This window comes from Centruroides sculpturatus, unplaced genomic scaffold (genome assembly GCF_000671375.1).
Source record: "Centruroides sculpturatus isolate CEXI.00-Female unplaced genomic scaffold, Cexi_2.0 scaffold268, whole genome shotgun sequence".
Taxonomy (NCBI): Eukaryota; Metazoa; Arthropoda; class Arachnida; order Scorpiones; family Buthidae; genus Centruroides; species Centruroides sculpturatus.
Window position 1 is genome coordinate 748,709 of NW_019384499.1, and position 23,804 is coordinate 772,512.

The 23,804-nt window shown below is 24.9% G+C and overlaps 1 protein-coding gene across 1 annotated transcript in view; it reads right to left on the minus strand.

The window, feature by feature from the left end:
- LOC111622006 (glypican-5-like) overlaps nt 1-23,804 on the minus strand; it is a 38,820-nt gene that overhangs the window by 8,621 nt on the left and 6,395 nt on the right. Inside the window, 2 exon segments of the mRNA XM_023364309.1 lie at nt 281-948; nt 5,712-5,894. Coding sequence (XP_023220077.1) covers nt 281-948; nt 5,712-5,894 — 851 coding nt within the window.

Sequence of the window (23,804 nt, forward strand, 5' to 3'; positions counted from 1 at the left end):
CGCCAAAGTTTTCATGTTCCATGTTATCTTTCTGGCATATAATAGTATTTTATTAATGTTTACTCCTTTCTAAACTGCAGTTTTTTAAAATACTCACTCAAAAACCTTTTAATGCAATATAATATAACTTTATTCTAAGGTTTTTGAGTATTTTAAATGGCAAATCATTCTGTTCCTATATTTATTGTGTTTATATAGGTTTGTTCTATGAAAAGGTCCATTTTAGACACATTTTTCTGCATTTATTACATATTAATTATTCTAGAATATTTTCACTCACTTTTTTTGATAATTCTGGTCCATTTTCCATTGCATACATAATAGCTTCAGATATTTTTGTATCTAAAGTACTGAGAGTTTCTTCAATGTTATAGGAACCCACCATGCCTGAAGTTAGTCGTTCCAGTGCTATGATGTATCCGTTCCATGGCTGATCTAGTTCTGCTACTCCTGCTAAACAGCCTCGAATAACATTGAGGCAGAAACCACTGCAAGGTTTAGCATCTACTAAAGAATGACAGTGAGCACAATATGTCAAACGGAACAAACTTTTACTACATTCTGAATTTATTTCCAAATGTTCTGTACTGTTTGCTACCTCAACACCCAGATTCATTGCTTCTAAAAATAAATGAGCTGCTTCAAAAGATCTTGTTAATTGCTCTGTGACTTTCCTTGCAATATCACCAAAAGGTTTAATCTCTTGTTGAGTTTGACGTAGGCATTCTTTATAATCATCACTGAAATCTTTTAACTTAGGATTTATACTATGATGATAAACAAGAGGAAAGAGTGAATCAAAAAATGACCAGATACGTTCTTCAAGATTTATTTTACGACCATTTATATATGAAAGAAGATCAGAATAAAGTTTAACAACTGGTTCTCTGGCAACAGTATCCATTTTTTTGTAAANTGTGAAAATATTACAACTGTTTGATATTGATACAAAATAAATAAATAAATAAATAAAAGTATATACACAAATACTTGTAAATATTTAACTATTCTAAAAATCTGTTATTCTTTTTTCCATTTGTTCTTAATGCAAAGAGGATAGATATATATTTTCATCAAAAGCACTTATAAATATAATTTTATTTTTTGTCTATTTAACTTAATTCAAGTGTATTAACATTTAAGTATTATACTTTCAAACCTTAATTGTAAAGTTTGGTGTTCTTTGTTATATTCTAAGTTTAAAATGTACATTTACTTTTTAGTTTTGAGTGACAAATACACAAATTAAAAACTTTGAAAATTTAACAATCATATATAGTAAGTATTTTTATCAAAGTATTTAACTAATTATGCATAAATTTATTTCAATTTTTCTTCTCTCATATTTTTAAAATCACAGTTATAGATTTAATATCAGTTTTGTTATCTAAGTTTATACATGAACCTAAATATATTTATTCATACATTTAAAAAAATTATACACAAATCATATTTTACATCTGAGAATATTTATATCTATTAAAAAAATATAGCAGAGAATGTACTTTATAAAATCTTTGATACAAACTAAACAAGTTTGCCAGTTAAAATAGGACAGTTATTGATACATATGTTTAAAATTAACCTAATTCAATACAGAAAAATTCACTTCTTAGTAAAGAAGTGTGCTTTTTTAAATTATAAATTCAGTTATTTTTAGAAACCATTTTTTTAATAAGAAAATTATATTTAAATATTAAACAAACATTTTTATTTATTTAAAGTAAAATGTAGACAAAAATCAAAAATACTGTATAAACAGAATAAAGTGATCATACACTATTTAAAGCAATTTATATAATTGTGGCAGTTTATTAAAAATAAACCATCACAAAAGATTTATATATACTGTATATAGAAGCAGCAGCTTTGCTTTAAAATTATTTTAAGACATACACTGTTCTAAAATGGAACATATTTACTGTATACTGCTCTAAGTGGGTGTATATAATTGAAAAGACTTGTGATTTTTTTAAATGACTGTACCACCTACAAACATTTATAAAAGAATCTAGAAAAATAGCAAAAACTACAAAAATGACTAGTATACAACCATTATTATAATAAATTATATATAATGTAAAAGTATGAATTATTATGTATTTAATTTTACATAGCAATAAAAATACATTTCAAACAAAAATAAATTAGAAGTTTTTTCTACAGGAGAATTTCACTAATTAACAGGCAACACTGATATGTTAAAATTCTAAAACAAATATTCCAATTAAATTATATTAATAATAGAAAGATATGAATTTATGAAAACTTATACTAATACATAAAAACATTACAAATACTAGTCATTTTATAACTGACTGATCTAATCATGATCATGTCAAAAGTTAATTAACATATAATTATAAAAAGAAACTGAAAAATGATGGCAAAAAACTTAAATTAAGAGGAAATATCACATGAAGCTAACATAAAACAAAATTTTCTAGTAAGTGATACTTTATATCTGTCTGACATTATGAATTATATTAATTCTTCATGTTTAGCAACTTTACATTTTCAAAAAATGTTATATGCTTTTCTAAAAATAACTAGCAATTTTTCAGTAAATTTCAATTATTTACATTCATTTAGATTTTTTTAAAAAACTATTTCTTCACTATAAAACACAAATAACAGAGTACTTAATGAGAAATCTGACAAGATAAATATTAATAAAATATTCAAATTTTCTAACATCTTGTCTTTTCCATTTGGGGATTACTAATGGTTTTTCCTCCAAATTGAATTGGGCCTTTACTTAAAATCACTTTGTTGCTGTGATAAATACTCCTAATTAATTTTCTGATATATTATATAAAAATGAATTAAATATTAATATGAAAGTTTTCAATTTTTTTTGTAACAAAAAATCTCCTTCAGACAATATTAATATTTATAATAATTATTAGAACCAATGTATATAAATACAAATATGGTTAATTTATATATTCACAGATACTAAAAATCCTTAATACAGTAATACCTCGACTTACGCTACCCAGATTTATGCGAACCCGGAGTTATGTGATTTTCAAATCTCATCGATTCATCTTTTGTTTGAGCGCCACGCAACTCTCGATTACTCACTCCACCCACACTATTGTTCAACTTACATGTTTGGACGTGTCGCACGGAATCGGCACATAGCTACAATTTATTTTGTGTTATTGATTTCTGTGTTTGTTATATCTACGGAGACTTGAGAGACTATGTGGTGATTTCTTGTAACTGTGAACGAATCAAAAGACGAGATAAGATTAACGAGAACATTTATTAGCTTGAATTTTACACAAATTGACTTAGTATTGACACAAAATGATTAGCTTGAAATGTCCAACTTGAATTTTACACAAATTGCAAAATTATATCCCGACTTACGCGAATTCGACTTATGCAGTTATCGCTTGGTCCCACCTATCGCGTAAGTTCGGGGTATCACTGTACTTCAATAATAATTAAATTTTTTATAAAATATGTGTTATCTGAAAGCATATTTTTGATAAAACTTTATAAATCATTTTCTAAAAAAATTTAAAATTTTATTTTGTTTTGTAATATAAAATGTAACTTAACTAAATAAAGGCAAGAGATTACCAAAAGATAAAATAATCATAAAAATTTACTTCTTTATTCTCTTGCATTGTTGTAGAATCCATAATATTTTAACGCCTTTGATAAGAACAAACAGTAAACTTTCTTCTGATTAAAAAAATTATCTTGGATATTATAATCAATGTTCCCTCTAAGTTCTGCGGTTGCTGAAATTGTTGCCGCGCACGAGAATTTATGTGCCGCACAAGCGAATACACACACCGANAAAATTTAAATGAAATACTGTTGCAAACAACTTTACTAATAAATGTAAAAAAAATATTTTATAAATATAAAACGAAAATAAAAATTTTTTGAATTATTTATATGATAAGTTTATAATCCCTTATCTGCAAAACATTAAAAATAAATTAGCAAGAAGTTAATAAAGACATTTAAAACACATGACAAATACAGTCACTAACAAAACAATCTTCAGTGATAAAAAAAAGGGGATTAAGAAAACCAAATCAAATAAACAGTAACCTTAAAGAATTCATAGTTTAAAAGTAGATTTCAAATGACATAATTTTTGTATAAATAATTTATCACCAATAGTCATGATTGAACAAAGGAAATTGCCTTGTACCAATTAATATTAGATACAAAACATTTTATATTTTAATTTCATTTTCCTTGTTAATAAAAAGAATTAAAATTTTATTGCAGTAAATTTGTAATTGTGAAGATATAGTATGTGCCACAAAAATGTTATTCTTAAAAATGAATTGCTCTAAAACCTATGGACTTAACTTTTGTTTATATGGCTACTTGCATATTAAATGGATGCTACAATTTAATGTTTTGTTGAAAATCAAAAATAAATTTAAAACTGGATATATAAAATTATAGAAAGTAAATATCTGCAATCTTTTAATGATACTGAATTAAGATGCATATATTACAATAAATCTTATAGTTTTATTATATTTGTTTCATTCAATACACTCTGGTATAACAACTCCAAGAGCTAAAAAAAAAATCTTTTAAAGTAAATGCAAACATTAACATTGTATTTAATCCTATCAATTTATTTCTTCTGATAAAATTGCAAAATGAGCTTTTCTAACTGATAAAATATTTAATATAGAAAAAAAATGTATTTTTTTAATAATAAATTAACACAATCATCAATAAAAGAATCTTCATATAAAAACCTAAGGTAAAAAAATTTTGTTTGGGATATTTTCTAGTATTAATAATAATAATGATCAGATCTCAAATTTAGCATTTTTAATAAAATCCTCAATTTTTATTTACACTTAAGTTCAAGATTAAAAACAAATTAAGATAGATGATGAGAAACCGGTAAAGCAAATAATTAGATAAATGTAATTCATGTTTTCAACTATAAATCTATTTTTTAGATAGATTCATATTGCCATATTCTGTACGACTTCACCGTAACCTCTACTGCCACATCTGTTTTGAACTATATCAGATTTAATATTTTATGAGTGTAGACTAATAATAAATTCCTCTTTTTGAGTTTTATCACATCAAACAGTCACATCTTTTATTTACATTATTTTAATTTATCAATGTTTCTGCCTAAACAAGATTACTTATTTGAAATCTTAAATGTGAAAATTATCTAAAACTAACCTGATACTTGAATTTATCATCACTTATTTCTATATTAAAGTGTCATATTTAATTGACTGTAAAAAAATAATCAATAGAATATAAACCAACAATACCAACATATTATTTTTGATACTTATCAATAGTAAATCAGCAAAAAATTTAATCTGAATGATTGATCAAGCACACAACAATATTCAAGTGATTGAATACATGACACAGTCAACTGAAAAGTACAGAAAAATTTTCAGAATGATTCAAAATGTTAATTTTTGACACAGATGTATACTAGAAATGATCAATCAATATAACAATCTTTTGAAAAATATATGTAAAATAAACTGAATATATTACAATGTCAAAAATAAAAAATCAAAACAATGTTAAATTTAAACACAGTAATTTAAATGCAAATACAGAAGCATACAAATTTAAATGTAACTAGTTCTTAGTTTTATTCTTTAATTATAAATAATTTTGAAGAGTATTTTTATAATCCACGTAAAAAAGTTCCACAGATCTAATTTAAAAAGAAGAATGCAAAATGTGTTAGTACTTACCCCGAAATTTTGTAGCACTAGAAGCTATCAAAGTTTTTAAATAAGAACTGGATGTTTGTAACATGTTTCTAAAATCTTTCTTAGCAGCTTCAATATATCTTTCTACCATTTGATTCGTGCAACAAGATTTAGGAGAAGGACAAATTTCCAAATCATTTCCTTAAACAATAAAAATAACTTTTAAGTAACTTAATAAATAATAGCAATATATATATATTAAATAAAATATATATTTTAAGTCATTTAATTAAGAATATACACAATTCCAACTCGTACTTTTATTCTTATATATTTGATATTTTAAAAAACAACAAGATATTTATTTTAAAATTTAAATAAATTGATAAAATAATTTTAATACAAATACTGAATGCATAAAGTATGCAGAAATACCACAGATTAAATTATATGTGACAATCTAAATTTTCTTTCTTTAAACCTTACATAAGTTTACATAAATTAAGGAGTGCCTTCATATCAATTCATAAAAGAGGAAAGCGCTATATAAAAAGCTTAGAATAACATTTGAATATATTGCATTAATTAAATATCCAAGATACAAAGCACTACAGAAAATATTCTTACATTAACAAAACCAAAATTGGCATAAGTCATTGAATAAAAGATGACTTCTAACTTTTTTGGGTTAGACAAATCACATCACACTTGATTATAAAAGTAAAGAGTAATAAATATTTCAGAAATTGAAGCAAATAGATTCATTCTGTGTGTCATTTTTAATTTATCTTAATTTGTAAAAAATTAAGCTTCTCTTTTTTATTGAATTTAAATGAAAATTACTTTTTATGTAGACAATTTAACATAACACTTGATTGGTGTGGTAAAAATTTTGTAACAGCATTTAAAAAATTCCTTTAAAATTATAAAAACATTAATTATACAGTACAAATAAATTAACTTACAATCAATTTAAGAAAATTATAGTTATTGTTCAAGTAAGTTTTTTCATGTAAATTCTGTTATTTGTGATGTCTATTATTAAAAGTACCTGTAAAAATGCGTGTAACAATTTTTATTAATTGTTTATTGTCAAAAAATTAGCAGAATACATTTTAAATTCATCATTTATTTAATAAAAGAAAAAGTGTTTTTGACAATTACTATAGCCAATCTCAGAAAGAATAAAAAAAAAAAAAAGGCCTGTTCGTTAGACAATGTTTCTTAAATTAAAAAAATTGATAGATTTAAAAGATAGTCTATTATTTTGATTATCAAACCAGTTGAAAGTATTTGATTTTAGTTATCTCTTAAATCAGATAATAAGTAAACTCATTACTTTAAAAAAAATTAATTGATCAATCCGGTGCACTAGGTTAAATATTGATTAATAAGATACAAATTACAGTAGTATTGATGATAATCACTTATCATCGACAAATTGAAATTAAAATGGTCTGCATTCATTTAAAATATGTAGTTACTGCATAGTTTGTTTTTAAAATTATTTTAAAATTTTAGTAAAATTGATTTTCAGATGTAAATTTAATTTATAAGAGTTCTAGCCTGTTCCAGCAACAATTTTGGCTCAGTTAGCAGTCATCCTCAGGATCAAACATTCATGTAATAGAATTCTTTTAAATTTTAATGTTCTTAAAAATGTTCTAAATATGTTATAAACCAAGATTACATGAAAACTATATGCCAATTACTACTGTATGTATTCAACAGATTTGTGATGGATTATTGTCATTGTTTATACTTTATGGTTTCATTTTACTCATGTTTTTTAGTTATTTATCATTGATTCATATTTAGAACACTTCTAAGAACATTAAAATATAAAAGAACTATCACATGAATGTTTGATCTTGAAGAGGGCTACTAAGTTAGCCAAAAATATTTGATAAATAAAAAATTGTTGCTGAAACAGACTAGAACGCTTTAAATTTACACTTTACTCCAGTTTAAGAAGCTTATTGATGTAAATTTAATTAAATTTAGTTCTTAATTGCAATATGATAAAATGAATTCTAATTTGGTCTGAAGTGGTTTAGAAAGCAAAAATCACCAAAATGTTTATATGGATAAATATAAATCAATGTTTTATATTATTTTCTATTATCAAAGTAAATAAAATTAAGTTATATTCATTATAAAGAATTATCCATTTATATTATTTGAATAATAATTTGTAAATAATCATTTGATTTATATTATTTTTTTAAATAATAAATTATGCAATCTAAATTTTAATTCCTAACATTAACTTACTTCCCATTTTAATCTAGCTAAACTGTTTGTTTATGTCAAATTTCAATGTCCACTTACCAAATAACATTTAATTTATAATTCAACATTAATACACATGCTTGCTTACTAGTTAAACTTACAGGAAAACATTTATTCCTTAAAAAAACAAACCAGAAAATTAGTTCAACAGTCATCATTCCAATCTCTAAATAAACAAAACATTCATTCTGAATCTAATATTAAATCTGAACAAAGGTAACAGCAAAGTCTGATATCGTTTACTTACTGGAAGTAATCATGTTTTGTAAATTTTGTAACGTATATCACTTTCACAAATATTTTAAGTACAGAAGCAATAAGAATATTCAATTTATTTTTCAGAATGGTATTTACATTCTAACTTATTAATGAACAAACACAATTAGTTTGTATTTAGTGATATTTACAGCTTAGTTATTATGCTTTAAAACTGCAAATGAATATTAGATAAACACAACTTTAAATATGAATTTAATATTAAGAAGAGGATAATTATTATAAATTCTTTTGAATATTGGATGAATTTTCCATAAATATTTTTAGTGACATTTCAGATGATAATCTGATTGATCAACTAAAGAATTTATAGCATTAATTAGTTTTCTAGTGATTTATTATATTACAAATTATTCTGTTAACTGTACATGATATTTATTAAAAGGTTATGCAATTTTATTATGACTCAAATTGTTTTAAATTAGTATTGATCAGAATTTAGTAGGATTAACAGGTTTTCTGAGTAATAACATTAAACTTCTAAGATAAAAACTCAGAAATTCAAGATTATTAAAGAAGTATCAATGCCACAAAAATGTCATGCTTTAGTAATATTTTCCTGGAATCAATAAGCATAATAATGCTTTTAAGTATATTTTTATTCTGATTTTGATGGCATTTCCAAATTTGTAACAGCTTTTTATGCTCTGTTTATTATAATTCAAAAATTATCAATTCTGAATGATATAAATANGAAGAGTATTTTAAAAAATAAAAATTAATATGATGTATATTTAAATTAAAAGTAAATTAACATCTTTAAAAACAATGTTCATTAACTCTAAATCAGTAGTCTTCAATCTTTTAATATCTAGCAATCTATCATGCCTGAATATTTACAGTTTGCAGAATTCTAAGCAATTAAATTTAAAGAAATAAAGAACATGATAAAAACTTCAATACTGTTTTTACATCCTAAGCAATAACACTTCTTATAGTTAGAAAAACCAGTTTAAAAAATTTATTTCAATATTCCTTTGCCACTATAAAATTATGATTCTACTGCAAAATTTCAGGAATTATTTCAGGATGATAATGTATCAAAATTTTATAAGTTAAGACATAAGTCAAGATCTATATTATAATATTACAATAATGTAATTATTATATAAATATTCAGAATTAAATTTTTCTTCATAAAAAGTAACACCACAATACAAATTCAAAATTAGAAGATAGTTCATCTATTAAAAATTGTACATAATATTTAAACAAAAAATTTAATTGCATTTATGAAAAGACTACAGTTTTTTCATTGTTCCCATAAAATAATTTTATAAGCAAACTATTCACAAACTTAGTAATTGAAAGTTACACAGAAAGAAAAGTTATATAATATTGATCCTATCTTGTAGATAGATAATCTAATTTATCCAAAAATTACTTGCTCTAGTAAAAAAGTGTGTTATCTTTAACACTAGTTGAATGTGACTTCTAACTTGTGAAAGACTTAATTATAAGAAAAAGTGATTTCATTAAATTTAATTTGAACCTAAACCATTCTTGTTCTTCCATTTACTAATAATTATTATATTAAGATCTAATATGAAGTTATATTAAATCTCAAGTCTATAAATACATATAGATCAGACAAAATAAAGTATTGCATTAGACAAAATTATTAACACCTACAAATAATGTAACTGAAATTTTAACATTGAGATTAATACAAACTGATATATTATTAATAAAATGGTTTTAAATTTGTTACTTCAAATAATTTCTTATTAAAACTCTCAACTTCTCTATCATTTATGCAAAAGCAATTTAATTATAATTCTAATATTCTAGTCTGGGTTTCTTTTATTGTAACAACTTTTACTTCATACACATGCTATTACCGATATCATCACCTGCTAATTCCATAAACTACAATCTATTACTTTTGACTGTTCTATAATTTTCTGCAGTCAATAAAACAACTGAACTGGCCAAAAGTACTTATATTGGATTATGAAACAACTATATATCAAGAATAAAATATTGTTTTAGATTTTACAATCTTATAAAATTTGAATTTACATATTTGTACACCAAAATGACTTATAATGTATTAAAAAATCATTTATTAATACATTACATATTTTTATAAGCGTTTAGTTTAGATCATTTGATAGAATCTAAACCTTAAAAAAATATGGAAAAACTTTCCATTCTTTCCAGAAATCCAATCAAAAGTGAAAAGCCTCAGTAAATAATTGCTGAACTATTTGAGAAGTTCAAACTTTTCAGCAAATTAAACTTCTATAATAGTACATTCCACTGCTTTATTCAGAGACACATTTTCCTAATACTGTACTGTTCTTTACACTCTAAAAATGCTTGATGTGTAAAGAACAATATTAGAAAAATCTCTCTAACTAAAGTAGTGGAATGTACTACAAGAATCAGAGTCATTAAAAGTTTTTTGAATAAACTTCTACAATTCTTAGTTTTTAAAAAAAAAAATAATCTCAAGAAAATTTATTTCACAACAAAACAGAAGCTTAACTTCAAAAAAAAATTTAAAACAAAAATATGAAACACTAAATTGATTTTTTACTAGAATTATTTAGGAGTTTAAAAATGATGTATAGTTTGTCTTCAATTGACTTATAAAAATTTAATTATAATTATAGTTTACAGTTGTAATAGAAATAATTTATTCAATAATTTAGGTTAGCTAAATTTAAGTTTTTTAATATTCTTTACAGAAATTTTTTTCAAAACAATTTAGCTATTGAATTAAATTCTTCACATCTGAAACATTTTATATACATTACAATGTCAATGTTTCTCAAACAAAGAAAACAGCAATAGTTCCACCTGCCAATAAAGGAAGAAAAATTTTTATATGAAGTTTAATAGTTTGGGTTCACTGACACAAGTTGACATCTGGGATAGAAGAATCAAAACAAAATAAATGCATTTAAGAAAATTTTATATAATGNGCCTAACACCAACAAAAATTTGACACAAAATACCGTTACGTTCGTTATCCGAGGCAGAATTTTTGCAAAATAAAAGTTCATTAACCGATTTGGTCGTTAACCAGGACGTTCGTTAACCGGGGTTCCACTGTATGATATTTTGATGTGCAGCATCCATGAGCTAAACCGCGTGAGGTGGGTGCTCCATAAAGCACATGTCTGAATGTATATAATCTGACTCCTTTACACCCTTCAAATATTTTTGCCATGAAAGCTGTATGTTAAATTCAAAGTATGTTAAAATATGAAAATAATCACACAACATGTATTTATATTTTAGAAAATACAAGGGAAGAGGCACTTCCACAGCTTCCATGGACAGCACACCACTGACTGTTGATCACCTTCAGGTTTTACATCTTTAGAATAATGACAACATTGAATAACCACTGCATTGCTAAGGTGTATAGCTGTACCTGTACATCTGGTCCAAAAAAATGCACTAAGTACCATAGTGGCAAGCTTTGATACTAAATATCTATGAAAAATGTATTTTGCATGCTCTTTCAGAAATGCCACCACACCAGATTTGGTTGTATTTGAACTGTTAAATATTTCTCTAGACAATTTTGAATAGGGCACTTTAATTATGATCACCATGTGTGTGCATGTTCACAGTTTAATTGTGAAATGAATTAATATACAGTACATATTTACATCTAACAAATTACTAAAATATACATTCAATGTTTTATCAAGTTTCCAAGTTTATGTGGATTAATTTCGAGACCAAGAAAATGAAAAATGGTTCATTTCTTTTCAAGTCAGCATTAATATGAATTAACAAAAGTTAAGAATTATCTTATTAATGACAGAAGAATACGACTAAATTATTAAAAAGGAATTAGATTTTATTGTCTACTATGAATTTTTCATTAGAAAATAAAATTCAATTCCTTTAAAATAAACATAATCAATAAAATAAATTTGAAATATTCTGTTAGTTAAAAGTCAATAGATTATTAATAGAAAGATTTACAAATAATTTTTATATTAATCCAGGATCAGAAAAATATTCTCAAATTATAAATACCTCTCCAATTTAAGAGGGAGAGAAAAAAATCCCCTTTTTTGTTTTGGACAATAAACAACTGAGATGTTCTCTGATTAAAAGAATTTATAAATAGTCATTTAAAAATCTACAAGTTTCATCAGTTTCTAAATACATTAAAATTTTACTTGAAGTCAATCCAAGATAAATGGACATAAACTAATAGCTTATTTAAGAAATATCACTTAAGTTATCATTCATTGACATTTTTGTTTATTTAATTTCTTTAAATTGACACTTAATATCTGTGTAACATCTTGTTTATTCTATTCTTAATACGATTTTGATATTTAAACTGTCAGTTATTTTCTTTAGCTTAAAAAAATTTCCTTATATAAATTGGAATCATGTTACACATTCATTGAATTTTCTTTTTTGATAAATGGAAAGATATCAGATTGCATAATAATACTTCAACTTGAAAACTAATTTTTCATATTTAATATGGGTATGAATTTTTTAAAATCATGTTTGTTTATATATATTAATATACAGTTCTAAGTTGAAAAGAAATAAGCATTTTCTTATTTTATTGATCAAATTTATTATTACTATTATTGTTCATGAACAACATACTAAGGAAGAAAAATGTGTTGACAATGGCAATTATTTAAGCAAATATTTAAATAAAATATTTTCAAAATACTGAACTGGAAAAATGAAACTACAAAAGACAATCAATATTCCTTTTTACATAACATTTTAGTTTAAAAACTATATTAAATGCAACTTTATTTTAACATATTGTATGTTTAATTTTATAAACATAAAAGCAGCATATTAATTATATTTAGAAAGATCAATATTTTATAAAACACCTATATTTTCTTCTATTTAATTCGGTATCATCTGGATTTAAATAATAATTTTAATTAAAAACTGATTTTATACAAAAATATAAACTAAAATGGATATCTTGATTGCTATATTTTGGTAATATATTCTATTACTTTAAGTAAAATATTGATATGATTGAAGTTAATTGTTCCTAGAATACAGTTAAGAGAAGACAATATAAATATGTCCCAGTAATAGGGTTGCCAACTCTCCTGGACTTACCTGGAGACTCCAAACTGTAGCAAAATTTTTTAAGTTCCAAGATTCCTAAATTCAGACTTATTCTTTCTATATTTACTTGACAAGATAATCAACTTTTGGGATATATATTAAGACAGACTAAAGAACAGGCAAAAGCATACTGATGAGAGTAAAAAAGTCAATATCTAGAATTTTTTTTTCCCCGATAAGAAAAATGCCCAGAATCAACTCTTCATGAGTTGGCAAGCCTACTCAGTAACTTATAACATTTAGCAGATTGTGTTGAATGCTATAAATCATCTAAATCTATTAGCAATACTAAGGCATATAAGTTCTATTCACAGTCTCTTACATTTTTGCTACATTCTTGATTTTTTCTTTCTTTAAAACATGCACTTACATGAACTGAATTTTTACTTTAAACATTACTTATTAAATCAGCCACTCAGTGCATTATTATTTTTGTTGATAATTAAATCAATACTAAAACTCAGATACCTCAATAATTAAAAAACTTAAAACTTAATATTTCATAGAAAACTTATTTTTCAAATTCTTTCTTAATTGTCATTTGTAATTTTCATATCAGAAATTTCTTTAATGACAAGGCTAACAAATTTCTTAGGTTTTAATTATCAGGAGGAAAAAAGTTTAAGCCCTTTCAATTGTATAAAACTAATTTAAATATAAACATATTAAACCCAATAGTTATATATTAAAGTCAAATGATTGCTAGATTATATTGGGCTATATAGTAGTAACGGATTATATCAGGCTTAATAATAGTAGTAATAATAATAATATAGCCCAATATAATCTGGCAATTGTTTGGCTCTAATTTAAATATATTAAAGAACAAATATTTTTTGTAAAAAACTGATATGTTAATTAAAATACAAATCATTTTAGGAATTTAAAGGACTTGCTAGAATATAAAGTTCTTAAACTTTGTTGGTAATTTCACAATTACAAATTTCCTGAAATTATTTCAACAACAAAAATTAATTATATAGTCCTATCTTTGATAATTTGTTTAGGTTCTTTATAAAATCATACATTGTACTGTGCTGAATTGTGAGTGATACTTTAAATAATCCTCGTATTTCCACGACTTTCTTACAGTCCTTTAACACAGTCCTGTAATATTGAGAAATCACTAGAATTACTAGAATTACACTAATAGCAAATATGTAGTTAGTAAGTTAATGTATATATTTCTAATAAATAAGAAACTTTTGTTCAATTTCACTTGAGTGATTAAGTGTTTTCACATTGATACCTATAAATTTTTTATATATGGTTGAGATGAAAGGATATTTTTTCAATACCAAGGTGAGTAAGTAAATTAGCAGACTATCTTGATCTTTAGTAGATTGTGATATATATTGTTGCTTGACTCAGCAATAGTCACGTTTATCATTTTCAAATAAAAGATTAGTTACACCAAATGATTGCAGTATTTTATTGAATTTAGTTTGCCACAATTGATTGTTATTTAATCTCCTGTTTTGCTGTATCATTTCTTAGTGTAAAAAAATTGTGTTTTCATCCTCTTAAATTTTAACCAGTAATAAATTATTATTCATTTTAGAAAGAATAGAAATATTCAAATACAGTTAGCCTCATGACAAAGTATTATCAAATATTACTCCATGTGTTTCTTGCTCCTTACTGTTATCTGTATAAAAATGCTTACTTTCATGTAGGTAACTGTTTAAATTTTTCACAAAAGAAGATTTGTCCTGTTTTAGGACAGCTTCTTAATGTGCACAAGCCAGTTGGAACAGTGACTTGTATACATTAAGAAGCTGTCCTAAAACAGGACAAAAATGTTCCTTCATGAAAAATTTAAATAGTTGGCTAGATGACATTGTATTACTGTATAATTATAAACAGTAAAGTGTCAAAAATAAAGACTTGTCCATTGATAAATGAGTATTAATTAACCCTTTTAATGGTAGCTTTACAGCTCATGTTCTTTCAGCCTTGCATTATTAACATTCTAACATTCATTCAGGAATTCATCTTTTTTTTAATTTTGAAACTGATTAGTATAATTTTGTTTAAATATACTGATTCTGCAAATTATATTTTGAATCTTCCTAAGTATTCTTATATTTCTTGTGAAACAATGGCTTGAACTTAGAATACCTAAACTTGAATTACAGTGTATTTGGAATTTACATAACAGGTCAACCATCACTAATCCAGCATCATTAGGACTGTAGGGTGTCATATTAGGGATTTTGCTGGATCAGAGTGATTGGGTTAGAATTCACTTAACCCAACAGCTAACCACCAGCAAATAATTTGACAAGCCTTCTCATTTAATGTTTTTTTTGTTAACCAATGTACTGATTTATGAGGTATTTTAAAGGTAGGACGAGGACTTTACCTTTAAAATACCCCATAAATCAGTACACTGGTTAAGAAAAAACATTAAATGAAAATCCTTGTAAAATTATTGTACTGTATATTTTGTCATCATCATATAAGTATTATTGTATATCACACAGTGCAATATTATCATGCAAAAAATAATTATTGTACATCTGGCACCACCAAACAATAGTGGCAGGATGGTGAGGTGACTTGAAAAATTTGAAATTATCCTACCCAAAATTGGTGCCAAATCAGTAATATTCAACCTGTATTTAAAATACTACTTTACACACACAACTGAAAATCTGGACAAACTGAAAATATGAATGAGGTCTGGTGCCAATTAGTCTGGATTTTCAACATTTAAATTTTTCAATAATTATATATAGTGAAGTCATTTTTATGATGTTTTAATTTCATTTTATTGTATTTTATTTTTTAGTTAATGTACATATTAGTGATCTTACTAATAATAAAATTAGCATCAATCCATAAATTTATTTTTAATGATTTTACTAGTGTTAATATTTCTAAAGGACTTCCCTATTATTTTTTTCTTCTAAACAATTTTAACAAAAAATATATATTACATAAATACACTACAATATAATAATCTTAAAAATATTAAGTAAAGAATTGTTGTTTAGCAGTCTAAAGATATTCTACATGTTACTTCTTGTAACAAAAAAAAATTAGAATAAAATATTAAAAGGAAAAAGTAAAAATTTGATTTTATAGTAGTAGTAAAAAAATATCCAAGTATGAATAATAAAACAAATAACTCTGTACATAGGTTCAATAAAAAAAGAGAAATAACTTGACTTTGAAATAACAATGAAATAATAAAGACATAGATCTATAGCTTATTTAACAGTGCTAGATTGACAAGATGAGATTATTAATTTTTCTAAGTTTATTTTAAGTTGTTAAAAATTCAAGATTAGATAATCTTATAACTCTCAATTGTTTTATTTCAAGTAAAATATATCACCATCAAGTAAGATATTGATTTTTATTTTTTGTAAATAAAAATGGATATTTTCAGAAATCTTAAATCTTTATTTAAAATTCTTGAATCTCATCTACCCTTTCTATTATTTCTGTTAACATTAAATTCTATTTAGATTTAACCATATTAAAAAAAAAAGTGGTNATACCCATATTTAACGGTATTTAGCGGCCCAAATGCGACCAAAACTAGTGTGGCACTTCAGGATACGCGGAAGACATTTCTGTAAGGAAAAAAAAGGGTTTTATTAGTTAATAATGTAAGTCCATAAAAGAGGATACTTGAAATGAAAATTTAACGGAACACACACTGTTCAGAAACAATCGACAAATTAAAACAAAAAAAAAACTACTTAAATGTTTTTAATTTATACGTACACGATTAGTTTGATGAATATAATGCAAGATTTAGTAATTAACAATAATTATATCATTAGGTTATTATATAATATCAGATCTATTCATTTCGGATATGATGTTTATAGCAGAGGTGTAATTAAACTCAAATTGTACATGAAGGTCAATGATAATTCAAGGAAATAAAAAATGAAGTTTATGCATGTTCATGATTTTATTAATAGTAATTCTTTTACATTTAATGTTTATGCATTAAATAAAAGGTGATTGCATAACCATTTAACTATATGTATGTATAATATTTGCTTAATATGACATTAAAATATTTTGTTGATTATCTGTTATATTTTTCTGTAGTTTGGGTGAACTAACATAGCTGAAAGCACACACTNAATAAGATGTTATATTAACACTTTTTCCTTGACAATATAAAAATAATTTAGTTAAAATCTTTTTTCTATGAACAGTAAAACGAATTTTCATTAGTAAACCACAAACTGTCAATATAGATACATGAATTCATTTGAATCTCATTAAATACATTGAAATGATTCAGTCTAGCAAGTCACTATTTTATTACTCAAGTTAAAAAGTTTCCATGATTATAAATATTTTCTTCACATACTCAGTAAACAACATGAAAATTTTTATTCAATTTTATATTAAAAATTATTCTTTGATACCTATGTAAATACAATAAAACTAGACAAATTTTTATAACAATATTCTTCAAAAATGTTACTAAGATTAGTACATTAGATGATATGCATTTCTTCTATTGATTATTTTATATAATAATATTGAATAATCATTAAACATGATTCAGCATTACACCATCATTTTACATGCTTAATTAAAGAAATAAAAAATCATTAATATCATCTCAGGCTATATACAACCTACCTGATTAACACACAATTAGTTAGGTATATCCATATTAATGTAACATTTCAATACATTTTATAAAATTTATAATTTTGGATTGACAACTTTTGTCTGAATTTCTTTGTTCTATCAAATTAAATATAAAAAGTGTTTCCAAATGGGTGACTTTGGACTTAGTTCTTCATCAGTAATAACTTCAGTTTCAATTCATTAGAATGCATAACTCAAATAACTAAACACTAGCATTTTTATCAATACAACTTTTCATTTCCATATTTATATTTTTCATCATTTGTATTCTGAAAATGAAGTATCCAAAAATATTCAATATTAGAAAATTGAACTTCTTGAAGTGTTAGAAATCAATTATTTGAATTATAAGAATTTAATATAAAATTAACATTCTTACACAGTTAAGATGTACAGTTAAAATCTGTTATAACAATATCAAGCTGCATGTCTACGTATGATATCATGTTTCATTTTCATTTCTATTGTATAACAATATAGGAAACATTATCCATTATTATTTCTGTTTTAATATAAACAAATCATTTAACAGAAAAAACAATATTGAATAAAACAAACTAAAATATCTAAAAAAAAAAATGTTTTTCATTTCCATTAAAAAGTTTATTTTGTTATATCTAATAACAAAATGTAGTTTTTGAAATTATGTAATACTAGTGAAAGATTTGATCAGTTCTAAAATGATTCATATATCTATGATTTCAATTACAGCTGCTTATTTCTCAGTGAAACTAATCAATAGAGTAAATGCTCTTTGTCTTTCAGAATATCTGTGTTTCTGAAAAAACTTTTAAAAGTACCAGATACATTTATCAAAGAGGTATTTTTTAAATNCTTTACATAACCTTAAAAATAAATATTTATAAAATTATTTTTGCTGTTTTTCAAATCATTCAACCAGGAAATAAAAAGTAGAGTATTTTCTCTCTGCTTATTTATCACTTGAATGAATATTTTTCTTTCATCTACTATTGACTAATATTGACAGTATAATTTTCAGTTGATAGTTATTGACCATTGATCGATTAAAGATCCAATTTCCATCTAGAAAATTTAATGTAACATGGCATATATAATTTAAAAAGTCACTTTAATATTTTCTATTAAATAATTGATAAATATATAATAAAATTGAATATGTTTATTACATAATATATAACCAAAGGTCTCTGATAGCAGATGAAAATAGGATATACTTATTTTAAAATGTAGTATTCTAAATGCTTCCTGTTTATTTTCTTTCTCTGTATTCTTAATTTCCACACATCCATATTACATCTAAATAACTTTATTGTTCATTTTCTAATCTGAAACTAGTTCACACAATATTAATAAATTCCACTAATATATAAACTATTATCCTGCTTACGTTACTATATATGGAATAAATTCCAAACAAGATCAATATTCAATTATACATTCCAATAGTTTAAATGCACTGATTTAACACCAATATCTAAATACTACAGAAACAAAATTAACAACTCAATTATATCTCCCCTAACAACTGAAATGAAAATTCTTGGAAAAAAATCTGCAAAATGTTATCAAATATTTATACATATTAAAATTACATTTTTCATTTTGTTAGTCTCCTTAGCTTCAATTGCATTCCCCATTTAGCCAAATAAGACACTATGCTATAAACATTCCTTTTTTCTTATTTTTATATATTTAATTTAAACTAACTCAAGAAAAATACACTGTCCACATCAACATTTTTTCTTGATTCACAAGGAGTTCTCTTTTGCATTCTTTACACATTTATATGTAAATCATTAAATTTTATATTGTTCAGCAAATCTAAAATTATGAGAAAAAACACTATTAATTTAAAAATATTATTTTAGGAAAAATATTTTCAGTTCAACTTTAAATGTATTATACAATATTAACTCAGAATAGTAAAAAACTTATCACAATGTAAAATTTTCAATGGAAGTATATAAAATCTTTATGAACAAAATATGTGATTAATTTAAGCTTAACAAATACTAACAGTAAATGTTTTCAGCTGTAATGTAAGAAAATGTTTTTGCATTAAAAATACATGCTTTTAATTCAAAGATACAAATGATTATTTAAAATGTGGTAGTATTATGGTGGTATTATGATTATTTTAAATGTTGTGATAGTGATAGAAATCAAATATCAATTAATTTTTAATTTTAGACTTAAACAAGTTAATAATTTTGAAGTAAAAAACAAGCAATTGTGCAATCAATATTAAAAAATTAATTAATTTAAAGAATTCTGGAAGAAAACATTGGTCTGGAACAAAACTCAAATCTGCAATTCTTGCTTACTGTAGAAGTGTACTACTAGTTGTGCCATCCAAATCTTGTACATCATGTATCATATATGTACAGTACTAAAACTCACCACTATGAAACTTTTGTATTTTGGAAACACTAGAAAAGTGTGATTTATCAAGGGCATGTTACAAATTTGATAGCCTTGAAAGATAGTATTACACTGAAGGTGAGAAGTACCACAGAATAACAATTGCAGTTAGCCATTGAACACACTGTTGACAATGGTGTGTGGTGACATTTGATCATAGGAAAGTTGCACAGGCGCTGGATAGAATTATTGGAAGCGTTATACAGTGGAACCCCGGTTAACGAACTTAATCCATTCCGCGACTCCGTTCGTTAACTGAATTGTTCGTTAACCGAAGCAATTTTTCCCATAGAAATTAATGCAAGTGCAATTAATCCATTCTAGTCTCCGAAATTTTTGTGATTTTACTTGTAATATACAGTAATTTTCTTTGATGAAAATGTAGGAAAACGTAGTATCTATCATTACAGCAACAAACATGTAAACTTTGTTTAATAAAATAGCACTGTACATACCTTCGTTTGTTGTAGTTGGTGGCAGAAAAGTGGAGATATATGAACCTTAATGCTTAGAAGGGGAATCCCCTCCAAAAAATTAACGGGTAGCAGTTCATCGGAAGATTCTTCGAGTCGAAGTCTCTTTCGGTAAAAGAAACCCACCAGAGGCTAAGTGGTCTACGTACCTTGAACACGGGGAGTTCGTTTGTAGGTTCGCACCTCGCTCAGACGGGCTGGCCACGTGGAGTTTTCCGGGTTTTCTCCACATCTGTAACCCCTAAATAGGGGCCAGTTTCCCTTAAAAACACCTCCCAGAAGGCATTCCCCCTAGTCAGATCGCCCAAGTGTTGCATTGTCAATTTAACAAAGAAACAAACTCTTTGTGTAAGGAACAAGAAATTGATCTAAAGTTGATTGTCTTACTCTTTTAATCAAAATTTTTCTCAAATGCGATAGCGCGTTGTCGTTTTCTAATGCCACTATGACTTTTTTCTTTCTTTGATGCCATATTGATTAAATATATAAATCACAAAACTGAAAAAAGAAGTATAGCACAAACACTCGGAAAAGCAATGCTTAACTCGCGCATGCCTAACACCAACAAAAATTTGACACAAAATACCGTTACGTTCGTTATCCGAGGCAGAATTTTTGCAAAATAAAAGTTCATTAACCGATTTGGTCGTTAACCAGGACGTTCGTTAACCGGGGTTCCACTGTATGATATTTTGATGTGCAGCATCCATGAGCTAAACCGCGTGAGGTGGGTGCTCCATAAAGCACATGTCTGAATGTATATAATCTGACTCCTTTACACCCTTCAAATATTTTTGCCATGAAAGCTGTATGTTAAATTCAAAGTATGTTAAAATATGAAAATAATCACACAACATGTATTTATATTTTAGAAAATACAAGGGAAGAGGCACTTCCACAGCTTCCATGGACAGCACACCACTGACTGTTGATCACCTTCAGGTTTTACATCTTTAGAATAATGACAACATTGAATAACCACTGCATTGCTAAGGTGTATAGCTGTACCTGTACATCTGGTCCAAAAAAATGCACTAAGTACCATAGTGGCAAGCTTTGATACTAAATATCTATGAAAAATGTATTTTGCATGCTCTTTCAGAAATGCCACCACACCAGATTTGGTTGTATTTGAACTGTTAAATATTTCTCTAGACAATTTTGAATAGGGCACTTTAATTATGATCACCATGTGTGTGCATGTTCACAGTTTAATTGTGAAATGAATTAATATACAGTACATATTTACATCTAACAAATTACTAAAATATACATTCAATGTTTTATCAAGTTTCCAAGTTTATGTGGATTAATTTCGAGACCAAGAAAATGAAAAATGGTTCATTTCTTTTCAAGTCAGCATTAATATGAATTAACAAAAGTTAAGAATTATCTTATTAATGACAGAAGAATACGACTAAATTATTAAAAAGGAATTAGATTTTATTGTCTACTATGAATTTTTCATTAGAAAATAAAATTCAATTCCTTTAAAATAAACATAATCAATAAAATAAATTTGAAATATTCTGTTAGTTAAAAGTCAATAGATTATTAATAGAAAGATTTACAAATAATTTTTATATTAATCCAGGATCAGAAAAATATTCTCAAATTATAAATACCTCTCCAATTTAAGAGGGAGAGAAAAAAATCCCCTTTTTTGTTTTGGACAATAAACAACTGAGATGTTCTCTGATTAAAAGAATTTATAAATAGTCATTTAAAAATCTACAAGTTTCATCAGTTTCTAAATACATTAAAATTTTACTTGAAGTCAATCCAAGATAAATGGACATAAACTAATAGCTTATTTAAGAAATATCACTTAAGTTATCATTCATTGACATTTTTGTTTATTTAATTTCTTTAAATTGACACTTAATATCTGTGTAACATCTTGTTTATTCTATTCTTAATACGATTTTGATATTTAAACTGTCAGTTATTTTCTTTAGCTTAAAAAAATTTCCTTATATAAATTGGAATCATGTTACACATTCATTGAATTTTCTTTTTTGATAAATGGAAAGATATCAGATTGCATAATAATACTTCAACTTGAAAACTAATTTTTCATATTTAATATGGGTATGAATTTTTTAAAATCATGTTTGTTTATATATATTAATATACAGTTCTAAGTTGAAAAGAAATAAGCATTTTCTTATTTTATTGATCAAATTTATTATTACTATTATTGTTCATGAACAACATACTAAGGAAGAAAAATGTGTTGACAATGGCAATTATTTAAGCAAATATTTAAATAAAATATTTTCAAAATACTGAACTGGAAAAATGAAACTACAAAAAACAATCAATATTCCTTTTTACATAACATTTTAGTTTAAAAACTATATTAAATGCAACTTTATTTTAACATATTGTATGTTTAATTTTATAAACATAAAAGCAGCATATTAATTATATTTAGAAAGATCAATATTTTATAAAACACCTATATTTTCTTCTATTTAATTCGGTATCATCTGGATTTAAATAATAATTTTAATTAAAAACTGATTTTATACAAAAATATAAACTAAAATGGATATCTTGATTGCTATATTTTGGTAATATATTCTATTACTTTAAGTAAAATATTGATATGATTGAAGTTAATTGTTCCTAGAATACAGTTAAGAGAAGACAATATAAATATGTCCCAGTAATAGGGTTGCCAACTCTCCTGGACTTACCTGGAGACTCCAAACTGTAGCAAAATTTTTTAAGTTCCAAGATTCCTAAATTCAGACTTATTCTTTCTATATTTACTTGACAAGATAATCAACTTTTGGGATATATATTAAGACAGACTAAAGAACAGGCAAAAGCATACTGATGAGAGTAAAAAAGTCAATATCTAGAATTTTTTTTTCCCCGATAAGAAAAATGCCCAGAATCAACTCTTCATGAGTTGGCAAGCCTACTCAGTAACTTATAA